Raw genomic sequence first — 18,705 nt, forward strand, 5'->3', positions numbered from 1 at the left:
AAGACGAACTAGGCTCGTTTCAAGAAAGTAGCAAGGGCCTAACACAGTAACCTACATGGATTCCTGCATGCATGAACCAAAGATAGACTTCTGCAACACAGAGAGCATTTCTACAGAAGATTAGGTATATATTTACAATGAAAGCATGTAACAATTGCAGATTCTTTATATATACATGCTTTGCTTTGGACCATGATCTTGCAGTCCCACTGCATATGCACTCAAACCCTCAGTACATTTGGGCTAGATTTTATACTTCATCTCTGCTATGGATAGGCTTTAGCAAACTTACCCATAGCCAGACAATGTACAATAAACTACCTAGCAGTAGCAGTAGAAGCACCTTCTTTGAAAAGAATATTTGCAACCGGTGATGGAAGCCAAGCTGCATTGCCACCACCACTCTGGCCATCCTGACAATTGCCATCCCGCCGTGTTGAGTTTCTTCGACACTTCAGCCTTGCATTTACATTTCGTCCAACAATGAAGCTGACTTTCATGGCTGTAAAGAGACCAAATGCAATTGCAAGTGGCCTCACTGCCCAGTGAAAATCCTCAATATGCTGATATTTTTGGACCACCCCAGGACAAGTATCAAAGGACACTAGTTCTGCTTCAGCTGGATCTGCCAAGAAGCTTCTACTAGATTCATCTCCAAATACCAACCTTCCAGGGAACTTCACAACCAGACAACCACTCGGTAGGACTTGTGAGATCCTTCCAGTTGCCCATGCTCCTCCCTTCTTACAAGGCCACTCAAATCTGGGAGAGAAAACATTTGCCTTTAGCCTCACAAACTCTCCCACATAATATCCACCAACCAATTCAAGGTCAGATGACTTCCCTTTCCAGAGAGTTTCTAACCCAATAAATCCAACATCAACACCTCCATCACGCTGTATTGAATGAAGAATTCCAACAGGAGAGTGCTTTCCATATTCACCCTTCAAGTGCACCCAATCACCCACTGCCAAGCCATATGTGACTCTCTCAACTGTTGACACAAGTACTCTTACAGGGTTGCGTACTCCAGGGATCTTCACCAGGGCAAAACCGTCTCTATCAGAATCAGTCTCCAGGCCAGCTACAGTTCCTTCAGGCACATCCATAGCTTGAGGCTTGCGTGCATTTAATGGCTTTCTTGAGCGAACTATGTCTCCGACCTGAAGATGATCTTTTAAGAGATACCATGAAGTATAACCGCCGCTACTAAGTTTTCCAGGAGGTGTGCTGCTCCCTAAAGCAATCCATTCTCCATCACTTTGAACAGAATTTTGCGAGCTGCATGCTCAGTGGCGTATAATCAGCATGCAATAATAAAAGAAAAGGCAAGATTAACAAAATACTGAATTTTGTTACCTGACATAATACTAAATTAAAGTAATGGATTATGTGATAGCATCACTTCGAAGCTGCAATAGTAATTAATAGTGTATGAAGAAGCAGCTTGCAGTTAACAACTCCTTCAGGTTTGGATGGTAAAAATTGTAGCTTGGAAGTACAATAATGGGATCTAGAGAATAGTGAAGAAGCAGGAATTTCTTGACAGCAACAAAAGAATATAACTAATATCATTGGGTTAACTGATAGCTAAAGGTTATGAAAAATTTCAGGCTAGAGTTATAAGAGGTGTATAAAGAAGGTAGGGTTTGGCATGGCTAAGAGGCTAAAAGGCTGAAACTAGGGCTGTGCTCAGTCAACTAGACATGTAAAAGTGGGTTTCTTATCTTCGGGTTGTTAAGTTTTAATGAGAAAAGGGTTTGCTTGTTGTAAATGGGAATATACATAAAGAGAGACAAGAGAGAATACCTTTCAAAAGCACGTACTATATCTTCCATTAATGGCCGATTGCGGAGATCATACTCAAAGCAACCATTGATAACATGCTCAACTGCAGTAGGCAAGCCACTTGGAACAGGTGGCTTTTCTTGCTTGATCACAACTGAATGATATATTTCTTCATTTGATCTCCCAAACCAGGGTTGAACACCAGTCAACATCTCTATGAGGCAACATCCAAAGCCCCATGCATCTGTTTCAAAAGATATAGGACCCCTCACTTCTGCTTCCCACTGTTCTGGAGCCATGTAGTTTGGAGTTCCAAGTCTGAGAGCCATATCTGAGTTAGACAATGAAATCCCAAGAAGTAGATATGGGATCCCAAAATCTCCAAGGACTGCCTGGTCATGCTCATCTAAAAGGAGGTTGGAAGGCTTCAGGTTTAGCACCATTACCCCTAGTGAGTGCAAGTCTTGGATTCCTTTTGCCAGCTCAATCCCATACCTGCAAACATTACCATTCTTAGGTTAAGTTTTCTTCCAATAACACCAATTATATGCTTCACAAGGAAAATATATGTTCCCAATAACATAACCTTAAAACATCAGCAAGTTGAAACTTTCCACCCTTCATCCGAGCAACTCGATCACCAACTGATCCCTCATAAAATTTCATAGCAATGCAGATCTGACAAGACAAAATGAGGCTAATCAAGTTAAAACCATAGTAGAGTTATGAAAGAGAAAGATACAGGATAAAAAGAAAAAAGCAAGAATCTATAAGTTAGAAATGAAAACAGAAGGATATGACTAAACAAGATTCCAAATTTATTTGCCAGGCAGTCACCTTTCCATCAACAATTGAGATACCATAAAGCCAACAAACACCATAGAGTCTCCGGAACTTGAAAAATAACTTTTCAAACTTATGCAAAAACTTCTGTCTGTCGCCCTCCTTCAAAGGATGCAACATCTTAACAGCTATTTCATGATATTCATCATAATCATCTGCTGACTGATGACGAGTTGCTAACCACACATCACCAAAGGGGCCTCGCCCAATTCGGTGCTTAAAGTTCAATGAGGCAGGATTGATCCATGGACCAGTTGGAGTGAGTGTAGGAGTGAGTGAAGCTACAACAGTTCTTAGGTGATCAGGGTCTCCCTCAAAGAGCTCATACTCAAAAGAAATTGCTGGTGGCTTTGCTTTTCCCATTTGCTCATCCATTTTTTCTGCTATGAATATATGCATGAAAAGAACAAGCTCCAAATCAATAATCTGCCAAAATCCTCAATATGGCTATATGAGATTAAATCAAAGTGCTAACTATAGAAATAGTAAATAACATTAACATGGTAAGTATTTTCCCAAGGGCTTCAGGAATATAATCCTTCAAGTCTCGCTTTGAATATTTCTGAGATACCCAGCGGTCAAAGTCGATTTCTGTTACCCAACTGAATGGAGAATTTTTAACTTTATAGATACTCATGATATTGTAATTTTTCCAGTAGATTAAGTAACAGTTGGCAGCTGGGAACAGTTGGAGGATGATCATAAAGTTCTGTACACATCTCCATTCTTGAAAGTAAGGCTAACAACTGGTTCCAAGATTACCAAGAAGGAAAAGAAAATATAACCTGGGAAAGTTTGGTGAAGATAGGTGCCTGAGATTTTTCAAAGGGGCCTTTCGAAATTTAGTGGAAGAAAACAAGCTGAAACAATTGGGTTCTGTCACTGAATACCAAGAGAGATTTGAAGAACAAAAGGCACCTATGCTGGTCAGAAATAAAGTGCTGCAAGGGGATTATGTCATTTCAAGTTGGGCTTAAAAGAAGAAATCAAGAGTATGGTGCAGGTGTTTTCCTCATCAACAACGCTATCCCAGACCACTACTTGGCCAAAATGCAGTTAAGTGCCTTGGAATCCATTGTCAGGAAACACAATTTCAACAACCTAGTATCCTGTGAACCCATACTTGATTTTCCATGATATCTAACATAATACATAAAAGATCCTTATGGAGCCCTTCGTTGGAATTTCATAACCACCAAATTTCTACTGTCAAATCCCATTGGAAAAAAATTTAAAGAAAAAAAGAGTGAAAACATTGGACATTTGGACATGTTAACAATCTCCACAGAATCAAAGTAAAAGGCCCTGAATCCTGATGCCTAGAATTAAACACAAGACACATCAACAGATCAACAGCCATACTTTCAGCAGTTAAAGCTTGAACTGCTTAATTTTCTAAATAAAAATTTTCACAAATATTTCAGTTCTTACATGAAAGTGGGATTTTAACAGATTAGATTCAAAACTCCATCAAAATCGTATCTCATTATGACACATACAAAACTATGTTTAGCGGCAAAGTTTCTCTTCCAACGATTTCTATGCTTATAGATATGAACCCAAATAGAAAATGAAAGGAAAATTGATGTTTGAAAAATTTAACTACTGTTTTTATCTTTCTTTTGTTCTTTAATCCAAGCAAGCGAGAATCAGACTAGTAAGCTTGATGATAAACATTGAAAACTTTAGTGACGGAAAAAAAAAAAAAAAAGGCACTAAATAGTCACTTTCTTTCCGTTTCCCACAATTTCTCAGTAACCAAACACACACACACAAACACAAATTTACCAAAAATTTACCAGTACAGAGAAAGAGAGGCTCGGAGACGAGTAGACGACCCGGAATGAAACTCGAACTAACTCAAGAGATTTTTCCTTTTTTTTTTTTTTTTCCTTCGCAGATGTAACTTGTAAGCAAGTAGTTGAAGAAGAAAAAGAAAACAAAAATGGAAATCGTTACGAGAGGGGATATGGTATTTTCCGTACGGCCTGTGCTATCCGGTTGCCACGTGATGGAGATCCAACGTGGAAGCTGCTTATTGAGACACGTCACTAGAAAGCATGCAAAAGTAGCATGTCTCGTGTTTGGATTCTGAATCAATTACCCAAAATTTTGGACACTTGATAACTGAAGGTACCTTTGTGGTGCTCATTTTTTTTGGGCATTTGTTGTGATATTTATTTTGTTTTTTCTAATAACAAAAATTTCGCGACTTCCTCTCTTCTCGGTTTGGACCTTAAAAAAACGATATTTGCGCTTTTTTTTTTTTTTTTGGGTAACCAATAATCTAAAGTCAGAATGACAATAAAATATAACTTAAATTTTTTTAATCATATATAAGAAAACGGTATTTTTTTTGTCTGCTTTTATTAATTATATTATGTGTAAATTTGATATACATTATTGACATATTCTTTAACAATTTAATTTAGAATCTACTAAATCTCCAATATTGTATCAAAGCCTTGTTTGCACTAAATCTCTCTCCCTCCCTTCATTTTTTTGGCTCTCCTCCATGGTAAGGATGAGACTATACATGAGGAAGAGTGTAAAGTAATATATGTTTTTGGTTCATTTTCTAATAACTTAAACTTTTGGGATCTAACAATCGTCTATTATTTCGAATGCATTGAAAACTAAGTTTTAGTTGTCTCAATAATCCTCTTAATTGCAAATATTAGATGAGATTCCTTTGATATAATATGATACCTACACGTCCTCATACGTTGAAAGCGATGTCATACCTACCTTTGCTTTTACTTTATCTTCTTTATGTGTGTAACATGCATGCCCTTATATCTTGATGATATGAAAATGTTCACTCCAACTTCGTCACTATCTATTCATATGAATCTATGATTATGGCAATTTCTTCAGCAACCCCCGCCACCCAAAAATAAAGGGGGACTCTACATTAGATTAATAATGTCACGCACAAACATGTACTCACACTCCTTGAGTTTTAGTAAACCAAACTCTTGTTTCCTCCACTGAATATCAGTTTAAGGGAGAAAAATTGAACTAAAATTAATGAGAAGAATCTTTACCGAAATATCATTTACACTAAACAAATCCAGACTCGTTTCTTTTTTCTTTTTAAAATTCTGCCTCGAAGACAGAAACTTGGTGTTGAACTTGTGGAGCAACTTAGGTCTTAATATGGCATATGTTATACCTACACAAAATGTGAGTGAAGGGCACATCCTAGCTCGGTCAGGCCATTGCTAATTACCCTACACCTACAGTCATCATCCTAGACCGGCTTCCAGCAAAGGAATGCAGGTCGAATCTGGACGGTTGATTCCTGTCTTCTGATCCCTTTCTTGAAACTCCCCACGATCTTGGAGCATGAGATCCACCCTCTAACGAAGTGAGCCAACTTGAATTCAGGCACAGGACCTTCTTCCTCCAGACCCTCATTGGGATGATGCTTGGAGTTGTCCTCTTGAATTGCATCATTGTTATAATCCTCCAAACCATTCTCTCCTTCCTCTTCATGATCTTTTGATCCCGATGACAACCTTAAGGAGCTGTCCAAAAATAATAATTAAAGTTTGAGGGAGAGATATAAGAGAAAGAAGGGAGGAGATGAGGGATGAGAAAGGTGAGGAAGAAATGAGAGAGAACGGTTAAAACTAAAAACTTATTAAAATTATTATTACTTTTGTGTTTATAACCCATTCTATATATTTTCTCTTCTCTCCCTCACCTCTGTCATCTCTGATTCTCTCTTCTCACTTTCCTCTCATTTTTCCCTCTCTATCTTTAACTAATAACAAAAGATATAAATGTTTTGAAACGGGACCTTAATTAATAGTCCATTCAATAATTTATACAACAGAAAACAGCTAATCCTAACTTATATAGCAAATTAAAAGTCCATGCAATAATATCATAACAGGTAGAATATAGGAGACACAGAAGTGCTGCTCAATCCCTGTGCCACATATTGTGCACATTTTACTCTTTGATCTGTTTCTAGGCCATAGGCTTCACTAGGGTCCTATTGTCATTGATTTTAGCATTATCAAAATTTGATCATCAAATTCAACCAAAAGAAAAAAATTTGATCATCAGAATGTTAATCAAGGGTTGCCAATATGTCAAGAGTAATTTACAACAATGCCACAGCCTGTATCTACCCAAAAAGTGACGGCATGGATAAATAGCCTTGATGCATCCTTGAGATGGACTAATCCCAAATTAAATAGCAACTCAGAGTTATGCCATGAGTCAAAGAATAGTGACATGAATATGCAGACTTGCCTGTGAAATTGTGCACACTGCACACAGCCATGCACTCATGAGAAACCATGATAAAAAAAAGCCAAGTAATCCATGTTATACCACAAATAAGAAATTCTTACATTGAACGTTGTTTGCAAGGAACACTTTCATCTTTAGACCCTTTTTTTAATGGAAAATTGCTAATAGACATATGCCTAATGAATTGAAGCTGCATGTACCAGAAAACAAATGTTAGTAGTTTGCTCAGCAATAGATTGATCGCAAGATCTCCAAAAAGGAAAAAAAAAAAAAAAAGAAGAAAGAATAAATACATTCATGAAGTCTATTACAATTTACAACAGATGTCAGGAAAAGCAAGAATAAAGCAACCGTACAGTTCAAGGAAATTTCAGAACCACACCTAAAAACATGTAAAAGGAGGAAAGGCCTAAATTTGTATATGATAGTCCAATTATTCTAGCTTGCACTTTGCATACTTTTTGAGAGATGTCTGATCAATTAACTAAGCAAGGCAACAGAAATCTTAGTCACCCTGAAATCCAAAATTTAGAAGACCACTAAGAAAACAAAAAATGAGTAGGGTGGTCGGGTGATTGAAAGCTACAGGAGAAGTTGACAAGATGAGGGTGGGGAAGATTAAAGCACGAAATAACATCACTTGGGTAATGGCAAGTAGGAAAAAAAGGAAGTTACTTTTAGCAGTATATACAAAAATAATGACATTAGGCATTGCTACTGTTCCTTCAATGGGCATAAATAGATGACATGTAAAAGGGCCTAACTATAAAACGCACATAAATGCAACATGTATGGTAGAGCACTTTTTACATAATCTTGTTACACTCAATGATAATAATACTGTAGAAAATTCACTCCACTGCCTGCTTACTGAGCAAAGTCATATATTCATTCAGAATAGAAATTCTAATTAATTCAATTAATTCACTGTATACCATGAAAATATGCCTCCCAGAATAGCTTGTATATAAATCAATTCCCTTTAGAGGTTCTTTCATTTTATATCTACGTCACTAATGTTTTATTAAACAACAAGCTACAAATGACATGGAGTACAAGTTGATTTATCATATTTGAATTCCTACTTAGTCCTGTCAGACATGTCACAATATTAATGCTTCCAACTTAGCTGTAAGCCTGTAACATCAGATACATATGTAAAAACATCTGGATTACTATAAATCAAGGAGCAGGTCGGAACAACATGCTCATTGCTGAGTTAGGAGTTGGATTTTGGACTTCGAACCCACATAAGATTACTATAAAATTAGAACAAATAGAATCGATACCAAAAGTGGTTGAGTGATACAGAAGCCATCCAATGGTAGGTATCTTTGAACATTCAAATATATTTTCCCAAAGAAGTGGACATATGCATTATCATCTAACACTACAGCAACTGAAAATGACAATATACTAGAGGCAGTTTATTGACAAATGACAAATTTAATATTTCAATGAAACATGGAAAATATAACCCATACTTGATCACCATCCTTGATCCCAAGATTCCGAATGTACGCCCTGTCATTAGTTAGCTTCTGACCCTCATGGCACAAGCAGAAATGCCCCCAGACAAGTGACCTAAGAGCACAAAATTAAATAGTCTTGCATGTCAAAAACAATGTTGAACTCCAACCAGAGTACATTTAGCTCCAAAATCAAAATGGTATCCTAATGTTAATTATAAGCCAAGATTTTACCATGGAATCTTGCCTTGCAAGGAACTAAAAACCTCTTCCACTATTTGCTTGAGCTGTGCTATAGTAGCAGTCTTCCCAACATGAATTTCTGTAGAATGAAACCTCATTAACTCTACTAACAACCCAAATGGAATTTCCTAAAATACATAAAAGGTTAACAGACAATTGGGTGAGTGATAAAGGGACACAATGATTTTTTTACTTTTTTGGGTACTAATTTTAAAATATGGGTCAACTCTTTTGAGCGCCACTCTTAACTTATTTGCGAAGCACTTTTCTCAAACTAGCTTTTCCCAAAAGCAGAATCCCCATTATCACCCTTTTTTTTCCATTTCAAAAAGCTGTTCCCAAAAACAGAACCAATCAACAAAATCAAAACTCAGACGAAAGTCAAAACGAGAAACGAAATATTTAAAGTTACCGAAAACAGAGCCATCGAGCTTGAGAACGGAGAGCTTGATGAGCTGAAGCTGAGGCAGTTTCTTGTACGATAGGGTCACCGTCCGCTCATCATTTCCGCGAACGTCGCCGTTTCGTGTTAACGGAGCCAAACACCGCCTCTCTATCAGCTCCAAAACCCTCATATTACTTTAAATTGAAGCTCAAAAGTTCTCTTTGCTCGTATTTATGGAGTTCGAAATATGACCAAAGGAAAATTTAACAAAAATTTTAAATCAGAGAAAATCCGGAATTTGATAAAAAATGGAAACTGTATCGTGTTGCCCAGTTAGCTTAGCTATGCAGAGAGTGCTACATCAATGTAATGGCTGGTGTGTTAGGGTTTAGAGTGAAGCGTGAGAGAGTTGCAGAGAAGGAAGAGAGTGATAGAAATGGTTGGGTTGTGGCTTTGAAGACGGAGAGACCGTTATGGATTTGAGCGCGTGCTGTTTTATGAGAGTGGGGGTGGTGGACTCGAAGTGGCCAACGGGTGGATTTTTTGGTTTATGGGCTGGGCTTTGTGGGTTTGGGCCAAGCCCCGCTTAAAGCTATCTCGGCATGCTTTGAATTTATTTTTGGTCAAATTTTTGTTTTTGTTTGCTGGTTGCCTGGTTCTAATTATTTGCATTTCAAGGTTGGCTCATTTAAATTAGATCTTATGGTTTTTTATGAAAACTGTTTAGTTCCTTACATGTATTAAGTCATTCTGTTTTAACAAATCAATTACAGTTTGACACGTGTTATTTTTTTTAGAAGGTGCCTCATTGTTTAGGAAATACTTATGATCAGTGGCGGAGCCAAAAAAATTTTACCATGGAAGCACCTAAACAATGAAAGCTATTTTTTTAGTTTATTAGAAATCTTTTTAATTTTGTACTCTCTTTAATATCAAATTTGTTTCAAGAGCAAATATTAATCAAAGAGAAGAAGGATGTGTGACCACACCCAAAGTAAGAGAAAGATTTGAAAAAATTAGCATGAGAGTAAGAGAGAGAGAGTGAAAGAAAAACAAAGAGTAGAAGGAAGACACTTGAGAAAGGGGCACTAAGATGTAAATTTTGTAATATACATATAATATATATATTTATATTTATATTTAAAATTTAAAAAGAAAAAAAAAAATCAAAAATTTGAGGGGGGGGCCTGTGTCCCATCTGGTCCTGCTGTGGCTCCGCCATTGCTTATGATGAACGTGAGTAGGACGAATCCAAGATTAGATTTAGGGGTGGGCTGGGGTTAGATTTACAAGTGGTTTGCTGTTAAAATTGGGGGTGGGTTGGGGTTATATCCTAACTAAGGTTATACTAAAAAGAAAAAATTGCATATGCTGCAACACATGCAGTCCATATTAATAGAGAAAAACACCACTAAACCAATAGTTAATTGATATTCAACTGTTAAACAAGCAAACTAGCTGCAGCATTAGAATCGTATTCAGATTCACCAATAGCCATTGACGTAATGAAATCCAAAGTAAAACTGTGCCAATTCAGTGTGCACCCTTATTGCATTCCATATCCTAAGAGCATGCATATATCTTCTCATTAACTCTAAGTGTTCCAAAGTTTATGAAAGAGGGCTGTTATTTGCACACCATTTTCTCACTTTTTCTCACTTCACACCCCCACAATCTTTCCACAATTAAAATTTCTCATAAACACACCCTTCTCAATTACCAAAATGCCTCAACTTAATTAATCTTACATACCTCACCCAATCCATTCAAACAATACACACCTCATTCAACCCATTCAGACAACACACACCCCACCCCCACCGCTGGCAACACACTTTGCATTTAAAACAACCAACACACACCCCATCTCCGACACCTCCCTCAGCCACCCCCACCCCCACCGCTAGCAAGGTCGCCGCGACTCAACCATTCCCTTCCCTTCTCTCTCTCTCCCTCTCTCCTTTCCTCTCTCTCTCTCTCTCTCTCTCTCTCTCCATACACAGCCCGACCACCTCCTCCCTCGCTCCTCCCCCCACCCAACCTGCGCACATGCATGCAGAGCTAACAAGACCATGTCGACCACCTAAGCTACCCAGCTCGCCGGAGAAGAAAAAAATATATATATATATATATGCAGGTGATTCGGCGAACAAGTGCCGAAACCGATGGTTTTGTTCGACAAGTACCCGCCGAACAATCATATTCTATTCGGCGACTACTTGCCGAACAAAACCATTGGTTTCGGCGCTGGTCCGCCGAACCACTTGCATATATATATATATTTTTTTAATGTTTAGGGTCGCTGGGTTCCTGTCGCTGGGGTGGTCGTCGGGGTGTGTGCATGGTCGCAGATAGAAACAGAGAAAGGGAGAGAGGAGAGAGGGAAGGAGAAAGAGAGAGAGAAGAGAGAAGAGAGAGAGAGATAGAGAGAGAGAGGAGGAAGAGTGTGGTGGCTGGGTTGAAAAGCCAGAGAGAGAAAGGGAGGGAGGAGAGAAGGAAAGAGAGGGGCTCAGTGTGGGGGGAAGAAGAAGAAAAAGAAACATAAGAGAAAGGGTGAGGGTGAGGGTGAGGGTGAGGGTGAGGGTGGGGGTGGGGAAGAAGAAGAAGAAAAAGAAGAAAGGAGGGGGGGTATGTACGGCCGTACGGGGATGGGGTGTGTTGGGTGAGGGAAGGAGAAATAGAGACAAAGAGGGGAAGGGCTGAGTAGACTTTTAACATGAGTTTTTTTTTTTAAGAGAGGTGTGCAAAAAAAAAAAGATGTGCAAATAACAGCCGGGTTCTAGAAAAATTAGGATCATATACCAGTTAAATTCTTTCTAGCTCTTTGAACATTAATTAATTAACAATCTCTCATGACCCACAAAACATAAGAAGGTTCTCAATTTAGGGGAAATATGCAGCTTCCAAATGCATTCCCAATGCCAATTCAGGAGGGGGCCTATTTTTATTGTTTTAATTTGAGAGAAAATTAGAAAAGAAAATTAACGTGGAATAAAAGTTTGTTAAGGGTTTGAATAGAACCTTCCATCAGTTAATATATGTTGATGTTTTTTTTATTGGAATCAGTTATGTTATATTACAACTCTTCTTTTTTTTTTTTTTTCTCAATTTCCAATTAGGTTCAGGGTTTACTTCCCTCCAATACAACCAAAAGTTTAAACCAGTTAGCTACAACGTACTCAACAATGCGAAGATAGGGGCATGCAGTCTGTATCTTCTAATTGCCTATTTGAGAGTCAAAGACTTTGATGTCCTCAACAGAATCAAGTCTTAATATAGACACAGACAGAAGATGGTTGGGCAATTTAGTAAACATACACCACTGAGTAAAAAGTTGTAAATTTGAATGATTAATTTCTCACCCAACAACTATTATTTCCTCCATATATGCATAGAGACAGACAGCAGTGCTCTCATTTAAACATAAGGAACCAACTCTCTCCCAAGCTACTCCCTCCTACAAGGATCATTCATGTATGAAAATTAACCTCCTGGATATTCAGAGCATTTACTCCTTTATTCGAGAAGGTTAATTAGATTCGGAATTCTACAGAATTCTGTAGACGCATTAATTCGTAGCGGTAGTAGTTTCTTTGGAGAGGTAAAAAATATTGATTCATAGGTAGAGCCGTAGAGGTAGAAAGTAATTAGAGAAATGGGAATTAGAGGGAAAGCTGCAGGGAATAGAGAAGAGGCTGTGGCAGTATCAATAGACAAGGACAAAGGAAGTCAATATGCTATCAAATGGGCTGTGGATCATCTTCTCACCAGGGGCCAAGGTCTCACATTGCTCCATGTTAAACAAACAACACCTCCTCTTCCCAACCAAAGTAACTCTCTCTCTATCTCTCTCTCTTTCTTGCATGGATGATGATGTTCTTAATTAATGTTTAACTAAGAAAAATTTTACTCTTTTTTTTTTTCCTTTTCAAATTAAATAGCAGTTTTTATAAAACTTTTTAAAAATAGCCAAAAATATAGTGCATGTTAAAAGAAATATCTCACGTCGCTACATCAGGAATGTAAAATATTGCATAGTGGTTTATAAGATCTTGGACCTCTCTGCCCTTTTTAATTGGTTTTGGATTAATTGATACAACTTTCTGCACCAACTTGAATGCCAACACATAAATCCAAAAAGCCTATGGATTTAAGTTTTGGCTATTCCTGAAAATCTGCTATTTTTAAAAAGAAAAAGAAATTCTTTACTAGTTTTGATTAAAACTCCTACCTTAAATTGGCAGTCCCCCATTTTCCCTCCTTTTTTCTCATGTTACGGTGCAGCAGGGGAAGTGGCAGAGGAGGATGCAAAAGTGGACAAAAACCAAGTTGACCCTCAAGCCAGAGAGATTTTTCTTCCATTCCGTGGCTTTTGCACCAGAAAGAATGTGAGTGATAATTTGCTTCTTAATTTGTATGTATCTTAGCAAAACTTTCAAAAACGAAGGTCGGGAATGGATAGTGAGAGTGTTCAAACGTTCAATGTTTGAGCGTTCGAATGTCCTCTCACTGTTCATATTCCGAACATTCATTTTAGAAGTGCTATCATCTATAAGATTTGGGAATTTGATCTTTCATGTTTGCTGCAGATAAAATGCAGTGAAGTCATAGTAGAGGATACAGACATACCAAGAGGAATCATCAACTATGTTACTGATAATTCAATTGAGATTTTGGTACTTGGTGCACCATCAAGAAATGGGTTTTTCAGGTGATCATTAATTCCTTATCTACTTTGGTTCAGCATGTTCTAATATAACCTTAGCATTCAAACAATATGGGAAATTCATGGCACCCTCAATTTGCTCAATATACCCAACTAACTAACTTTTTCCAAAAGTTTTTAGTTTTACCCTAGAATAAAAAAATTAAAAACAAAAAACAAAACTTACCTCAATATACCCCTTAGACATAAAAATAAAAAAATAAAAAAAAATTGCTTCTCCCCGCACTCGCCGGTGCAAGGCTCCTCTCCAAGAGAGGGAGAGAGATAGAGAGAGATGGGTTGGTGGCCGGTGGAAGGGTCCCCGTTGAGGGGGGTATATATCATCAGGATTTGGGAGGGGTTGCGAGTGTTGACTGCTGGGCTTTTCTTTAAAGAAAAAATTATTTAAAGGTAAAATTGGGTTTTTTGTCTAAGGGGTATATTGAGCAAATTTGGGGTATCAATAGACCCTCCCAAATAATTTTTAGCCATGAATAATGCTAGACTCACCAAATGATGCCTCAATAAACATATCAAAAAACATGAGGTCCAACGTGACCTCATACTTAAAAATTTAAAGACTGGTACATTATTGGCAAAGAAAATTTGGTTGTCAATAAAACAGATTTGGTGAATTTTGCAAATACGTTTTAGCTATACATGCATTGATACTAAGTTACTAACTATAAATTACATGATTAATCTTGTTTCACTACAGATTCAAAACTAGAGACGTTCCAGGCAGTGTGTCAAAGGGGGCACCAGACTTCTGCACTGTGTATGTCATTGCCAAAGAAAAGATCTCATATGCGAGATCGGCTACTGTTGCTCTACCCAAAAAGGCTCCCACCAAAGTTTCTGAAAAAAATGATACAGGACTCCTGTGCAAAGAGCAACTCGAAGGTTTGTTTCTGTGTTCTAGCTAATTCTACTATTCTAGCATCATGCATATATGCATGTTATAAATTTCCCACCTCATAATTAAGTACTATAGGGTAAATTAATATATGTCATTGCTCACTTTAATGTTTCTTTGATTAATGTTGCATCAGAGTGGGCACATTATTCACCACGGCGATTCCGTCGCACTAAATTCAAGTAAGCTCTTATACAATTGTAAACTATTTGTACCATATTTACATATTGCATGTGTAACATTAATAGAGGAGAGTCTATTTGTATATGTGGGCTTCCACTTTTATTAGATATTTGGTCCATCAGAAGTGCTCACCTATATGACTTCAAATGATAGACAAATAAGGGACAATGAATCTAATGGCTAGATTCACTTCAATATTTATCGGTCTCAATAGATTTGTTTAATCGAATTATTGAATGCACTGTCCCTCATTTATCCCTCATTTCAAGTCCCTTAGGGGTGAGCATTTCTGTGTACGTGGTCCATAATTATATTCATAATTAAATTAATTAATCAGACACATTGATACTGATACGTATTCAATGAAAAATGATACAGGCCACCATTAACAAGAGCAAGACCTGTATTAAGCAGATCATATGAGCCCCGGCAAGACTGTGATATATTGTCAGTGAGCAGTGGAAGGCCAAGCGTGGATAGTTCTAGTGTGACATCAGGAATGACCTCTCAATACTCAATCAACTCAGAGTTTGACTTTGGAACCAAGTTTATGGATAGTTCTAGTGTGGCATCAGGAATGACCTCTCAATATTCAATCAACTCAGAGTTTGACTGCAGAAGCTCTACCTCATCTTACTATGGATCCAAGTTTATTGACAGCAGAAGCACTTCCTCATCTTACTCTGCACAAAATGGATTGTCATCATGCTCAATTGAAAGTGGAAATTCATGGACATCACAGAACATGGTAAGGAAATTTCTCAGCATAGTAAACTTTGGATGCACCACCAACCTACAAGCTTGTCATCATAAGCTAAAATGTACCATAAATTATTTGAGTCAGGTGCCAGCTTAGATGTCCCTATTGTTAGCATAGTACCACTTGTCTGTATACATTTAGAATATATAGTATATTCGTACATGGGTACCCTTTACTTGCAAGTTGGTTTTCAAGGATAAGTTCTACCCATGAATTTAACATGATCAAATGGGTTCGTATCTCTAGCCTTGCATGGACGGGAAGTGCTGAGTGACTCCAGCTCTAATGCTGAGGGGGAGTGGTAGCATAGTCCTCACATCCCTGGGATATCTGAAATGGCCAATAAATTCTATTAGTTTGGAGTGGTTTTCTTGGTATGATCCATAAAGACACTCATTTATTACAATAACATAGATACATGCATGCAGAAATATTTCAGAGTATTAATTAAGACTTAATTTGCCCTGATCGAAATAATAGGATGAAGTGGAAGCTGAGATGATGAGGCTCAAGCTAGAGCTCAAGCAAACGATGGAGATGTACCATATGGCCTGCAAGGATGCACTCACAGAAACACATAAGGTATTGATGACAAACCTTATTTGAACATTGACTTTGTTTATATTTTTGGTATCAATCTTCAAAATTTCAATTTTGGATAAATTGAATAATGGGTGGTGAGTACACTTTAGCATATGTAATAAATGTCTAATAGTTAACCATGTAAGGATGGAATATTGTTTCATCATTCTATCAAGAACAATTCATATGACATCTCTTCACCACACACTTTCACAACACGTACAGCCTGAACATCAAAAAGAGGCTTAAGAATCATCATCGACTAGGAGGCTTAATTGGTCTAGTAAATGACCTTGCATCTCTCTCTCTCTCTCTCACACACACAAGGGACTCTTCATATATATATTTATGCCTCTTTATTAGGGTGTGTGATTTCTAAAAGTGGACATACATATACTGTGGAGAGAAAGATTCCACATTGTGAATGTAAGGCCTTGTATAATGGCTTGTAAGGTTTTGGGCCTCTCCACATCATTGCTAATTGGCTTTACGCTAAATGCTCTGATTTCCTTCATGGTGTGGGGCCAAACAGCCATTTGTGCTCCAACGTCACCCAATATGCATGAGTTGTCCACGTGCTATTTTTATCTAGCACAAGTTGGAATGACAAAATTACATGTCCAGCCATACACATAAAGAGATGATCTAATTTATTGAAATAGAAATATTGGGTATAGAACAACAATTCAAGCATAAATTTTAAAATTCTAATGACAGAAATATCTTCATAGGCCAAGGAAATTAACCAATGGAAATTGGAAGAAGAACATAGATTAGAAGAGGCAAAGCTAGCAAAGGAAGCTGCATTGGCACTTATAGAGAAGGAGAAAGCGAAATGCAAGGCAGCCATTGAGGCAGCAGAAGCATCTCAAAGGATTGCTGAATTGGAAGCACAAAAAAGGAGGCTTTTAGAAATGAAATCCCTTCAAGGAGCTGAAGAGAAGAACAAGCCACCGAAAGCAGAGGCATATGATCTCAGGTACAGGAAATACACAATTGAGGAGATTGAAGCAGCAACAAATGATTTTTCGCAAGCTCACAAGATTGGGGTAGGAGGCTATGGTCCAGTATACAGAGGCGAACTGGACCACACATCGGTGGCAATAAAAGTTCTACGTCCGGATGCAGCTCAAGGACAGTCACAGTTCCAACAAGAGGTTTGTGACTACACATGATCGAATTTTTAGCTCCTTCACAAAAGAACTTAAGAAGAGCTTTTGTGGTTTAAGAAGTTGCTTATGCATGGTCAATTCTGCTTCTAGTGACCCTCTCAAGTCCTAATAGTTCCAGTAGAAATGCTAGGTGATCATGTATGTATTATCGTAGATATATCTGACATGTCTTGATTATGCAGGTTAAAATATTGAGCTGCATACGGCATCCAAACATGGTCCTACTTCTTGGAGCCTGCCCAGAGTATGGCTGCCTGGTCTATGAGTACATGTCTAATGGTAGCTTAGAAGACCGTCTCTTCCGGCATGGTAACACCCCAGTTATTCCTTGGCAGCTAAGGTTCCGAATTGCTGCAGAAATTGCCACCGGGCTTTTGTTTCTTCATCAGACCAAGCCAGAACCCCTTGTACACCGTGACCTAAAACCTGCCAACATTTTGCTAGACCATAACTATACGAGCAAGATTAGTGACGTAGGTTTGGCCAGACTAATCCCTCCATCATCCGACGCTATCACTGAGTATCACATGACATCAGCAGCCGGAACATTCTGTTATATCGATCCAGAGTATCAGCAAACAGGCATGCTTGGAATAAAATCTGATGTCTACTCACTTGGGGTCGTGCTTCTACAGATAATAACAGCCAGGCCACCAATGGGTTTGGCACATCATGTTGAGCAGGCTATTGAGAGAGGGACCTTTGCCAAGATACTTGACCCTGCTGTTCCTGACTGGCCAGTTGAAGAAGCCTTGAAGTTTGCTAAGCTAGCTTTACAGTGTGCTGAAATGAGGAGAAGAGACAGACCGGATCTTGGGAAGGTTGTGCTGCCTGAGCTTAACAGATTGACAGCATTTGCCCAAGCTAACATGAACTGTTTCATGCTTGGTGGTGGTGGAGTATTTTCACCAAGCCAGGGCCAGAGTTCTACAATACAAGTAAGCTGCATAACATAAAGTCATAAACCAGCACTGCACTTGATGCCAGACTTTTATCTATTTTGGATATTTTCTTAGAACTCATTCTGATTTTGTTTTTTTATCTTGTCTTTAGGATGTGATGAGTGACCCTCATCTACCACAATCTGGATATGACAGCTCAAGAAGCCAGTCAAGCACATCATCACATGCAGGAAAATTAGTTTCGGATTTAGATGTTGGGGATTGATTTAGAATTTTCGAATGCAATCTAGAAGTAGTCAATTTTTTTTTTCCTCTGATTTTCCTGCTTTTGGAAGCAGTCTTCTTGCATCTAGATAGAAAGAGCTATTGGAATATTGTAATGGTGAGCTGCCCTGCGTAATTGTAAGTTTGTAACTCGACAAGAATAGAGGAGAAAAGAAGATATTAAGTATTCATTAAAGGAAAATCTAAGTGATATCTAGGAGCTGCCC

General features: G+C 38.1%; 3 protein-coding genes across 4 annotated transcripts; 1 reads left to right on the forward strand and 2 right to left on the reverse strand.

Moving 5' to 3' along the window:
* Positions 1–28: 28 nt before the first annotated feature.
* Positions 29–4,590, reverse strand: LOC147287024 (protein KINASE OF THE OUTER CHLOROPLAST MEMBRANE 1-like). 2 transcript variants are annotated; one of them, XM_086238986.1, is made up of 5 exons: positions 4,431–4,590; positions 2,626–3,014; positions 2,375–2,466; positions 1,810–2,283; positions 29–1,281 (listed from the first exon to the last, which is right to left on the reverse strand). In XM_086238986.1, the coding sequence occupies exons 2-5, from the start codon at positions 3,004–3,006 to the stop codon at positions 318–320; spliced, it is 1,911 nt and encodes a 636-aa protein (XP_086095112.1). In that variant the 5' UTR covers positions 3,007–3,014; positions 4,431–4,590; the 3' UTR covers positions 29–317. The 2 variants fall into 2 exon arrangements, with proteins under 2 accessions (XP_086095112.1, XP_086095113.1); XM_086238987.1 differs by having other exon boundaries at positions 2,626–3,011; positions 4,431–4,567.
* Positions 4,591–5,649: 1,059 nt separating this feature from the next.
* LOC147287025 (uncharacterized) lies at positions 5,650–9,440 on the reverse strand. The gene is made up of 5 exons (XM_086238991.1): positions 9,022–9,440; positions 8,601–8,688; positions 8,382–8,481; positions 6,999–7,087; positions 5,650–6,161 (listed from the first exon to the last, which is right to left on the reverse strand). The coding sequence occupies exons 1-5, from the start codon at positions 9,182–9,184 to the stop codon at positions 5,885–5,887; spliced, it is 717 nt and encodes a 238-aa protein (XP_086095117.1). The 5' UTR covers positions 9,185–9,440; the 3' UTR covers positions 5,650–5,884.
* A 3,209-nt stretch (positions 9,441–12,649) lies between these two features.
* Positions 12,650–18,479, forward strand: LOC147287026 (U-box domain-containing protein 35-like). The gene is made up of 10 exons (XM_086240870.1): positions 12,650–12,824; positions 13,279–13,382; positions 13,584–13,705; positions 14,418–14,602; positions 14,752–14,797; positions 15,177–15,546; positions 16,039–16,140; positions 16,872–17,297; positions 17,495–18,250; positions 18,366–18,479. Exons 1-10 carry the CDS (start codon positions 12,650–12,652, stop codon positions 18,477–18,479), a joined length of 2,400 nt encoding a protein of 799 aa, XP_086096996.1.
* Positions 18,480–18,705: the final 226 nt, after the last annotated feature.

Source organism: Dryas octopetala, chromosome 4 (assembly GCF_963921425.1).
Source record: "Dryas octopetala chromosome 4, drDryOcto1.1, whole genome shotgun sequence".
Classification (NCBI taxonomy): Eukaryota; Viridiplantae; Streptophyta; class Magnoliopsida; order Rosales; family Rosaceae; genus Dryas; species Dryas octopetala.

Bases quoted from the DNA above. Each gene is read 5' to 3' on its own strand.
- LOC147287024 (XM_086238986.1), bottom strand. From the start codon at position 3,006: ATGGATGAGCAAATGGGAAAAGCAAAGCCACCAGCAATTTCTTTTGAG. The intron at 2,284-2,374 runs GTTATGTTATTG...TAATGTTTGCAG, and splicing joins CAACTTGCTGATGTTTTAAG to GTATGGGATTGAGCTGGCAA. The intron at 1,282-1,809 runs GTATTCTCTCTT...CTGAGCATGCAG, and splicing joins ATAGTACGTGCTTTTGAAAG to CTCGCAAAATTCTGTTCAAA.
- LOC147287025 (XM_086238991.1), bottom strand. From the start codon at position 9,184: ATGAGGGTTTTGGAGCTGATAGAGAGGCGGTGTTTGGCTCCGTTAACA. The intron at 8,689-9,021 runs GTAACTTTAAAT...TTCATTCTACAG, and splicing joins GCTCGATGGCTCTGTTTTCG to AAATTCATGTTGGGAAGACT. The intron at 8,482-8,600 runs GTAAAATCTTGG...TTGTGCTCTTAG, and splicing joins TTGCAAGGCAAGATTCCATG to GTCACTTGTCTGGGGGCATT.
- LOC147287026 (XM_086240870.1), top strand. From the start codon at position 12,650: ATGGGAATTAGAGGGAAAGCTGCAGGGAATAGAGAAGAGGCTGTGGCA. The intron at 12,825-13,278 runs GTAACTCTCTCT...GTTACGGTGCAG, and splicing joins ACCTCCTCTTCCCAACCAAA to CAGGGGAAGTGGCAGAGGAG. The intron at 13,383-13,583 runs GTGAGTGATAAT...TGTTTGCTGCAG, and splicing joins GCTTTTGCACCAGAAAGAAT to ATAAAATGCAGTGAAGTCAT.